Source organism: Austrofundulus limnaeus, unplaced genomic scaffold, assembly GCF_001266775.1.
Source record: "Austrofundulus limnaeus strain Quisiro unplaced genomic scaffold, Austrofundulus_limnaeus-1.0 Scaffold7, whole genome shotgun sequence".
Lineage (NCBI taxonomy): Eukaryota > Metazoa > Chordata > Actinopteri > Cyprinodontiformes > Rivulidae > Austrofundulus > Austrofundulus limnaeus.
The window spans coordinates 988,917-990,444 of NW_013952409.1; the positions used below are offsets into that span (position 1 = coordinate 988,917).

At 45.8% G+C, this 1,528-nt stretch overlaps 2 protein-coding genes across 2 annotated transcripts in view; one reads left to right on the forward strand and one right to left on the reverse strand.

Moving 5' to 3' along the window:
* Positions 1 to 1,528, reverse strand: part of LOC106535267 (heparan sulfate glucosamine 3-O-sulfotransferase 3B1) — a gene marked incomplete at its 5' end in the record, with an annotated part of 109,381 nt that overhangs the window by 26,791 nt on the left and 81,062 nt on the right.
* The window catches only part of cox10 (cytochrome c oxidase assembly factor heme A:farnesyltransferase COX10), a 7,320-nt gene that overhangs the window by 1,621 nt on the left and 4,171 nt on the right, over positions 1 to 1,528 (forward strand). Inside the window, exon 2 of the mRNA XM_014032250.1 lies at positions 1,184 to 1,416. Within this exon, the coding sequence (XP_013887704.1) occupies positions 1,184 to 1,416 (233 nt within the window). The remainder of the gene's footprint in view (positions 1 to 1,183; positions 1,417 to 1,528) is intronic.

Below are 1,528 nucleotides of genomic sequence, written 5' to 3' on the forward strand. Positions count from 1 at the left end.
AAATATATGTTTATTAAATTAAGTCTAATGTTACAACTAATCGGGGATCCCTTTAAATCTTGTAGCTCCACACGTCTTCAGCTACAGAACAGAAGTCCAGTTGCTTCATCGTTTTTCTTTCATTTTTTCATGTCCTGGTCAAACTATAAATTATCTGATTCCAGACACCTGCCTAGTAATCCTTGTTAATAGGAGACAATTGCTGATAAAAAGCATCAAGTAAGGGTTCATTGTGGCTGCTCCAGTATATTTTCTAATTCCACTCRAACTTGTATGTTACTGGTTTTTACGTGTATCCACAGGGTTTTTGGAGTCTTGGGTTTACATTCGACTCTGGTTTTAATCAAAGTCGAACCAGATGGCTGCCACTTGGGCTTTCCGTATTAACCTCACACACCTGATGTTATGACTGATTCTCTGACAGGCCGTTAACTCGGGACGTTAAACCCACCTCAGACCGTGTGACGTACTTCCTTCCTTCCTTGACCCCCACTGAGCATGCCCACATCCAAACTGTCAGCAGCCCCGGAGCCAGCCAACACAGCCCCACCTCAGCCCACAAAAAACAGACACAACACCACTAATCACATTAATGGAGCCATCGCACTGCAGAGCCACCGCACCAAAATAAAAGCCCCATTTGCTTTTTGAAGAGAAGGGCCTGCGCTCGGTCAAGATTTTAATCTACCCGCCCTTTAATTTATGGAGCTGCTGCTGGTGAATTTGATCCAGACCTCGACATCACTGCTTTCCAGTTAAAAGAGGAGGAGGAAGTCTTCATCCAGCTAAAAGCCTGAACGGCTGTGGTTTTCTTCAGCTAGTTTTGATCTCTGGCCTGTGCACGCGCTCTTCATCTTGCCGGGCTACTTTTATCCCTGACAAACTCTTATCAGATGAGTTTCCTCCAAAATTCCCGTTTTTGAGGTTCAGCCATGCAGAGCTGCTGGCTGCCGGCTCCTGTGGGTCTGTGTGTGTGTGTCAGTGCTGAACTTGTGAAGCTATCATTGTCTTATCTTGTGTTTGCACAATCCTGCTAAACTTTATCACTCTTTAGTTTCCACGGTAGTGATGAGCTATTTTTTTCCTGTTCCCAAATCTCTAATTTAACTCGTCTCTTCAGCTTTTGTCTCGTCTTTATTTATCTTTCTGCATCCCTGTTTTTTTTCTCTCCTCTCCTTATCAGTCCCCTCCACGCTGTGTCATTTGCTCTGGCCTGTGGCATTCCTGGAGTGGCTCTGCTCACTCTGGCAGTAAACCCGCTGACGGGCTTCCTGGGTGCGCTCAACATCTTTCTGTACACCTGTTGCTACACACCGCTGAAGAGACTGAGCATCGCCAACACCTGGGTCGGAGCGGTGGTTGGAGCAATACCCCCGGTGATGGGCTGGACCGCTGCCACAGGCTGCCTGGAGCCAGGTATGACTCAGCTGCAGAAGAAAATACATTATTTATAGGGGTGTAAGAAAATATCGATACACTGAAATATCACGATATTTCATTTCCCGATACTGTATCGATATTCTAAAGC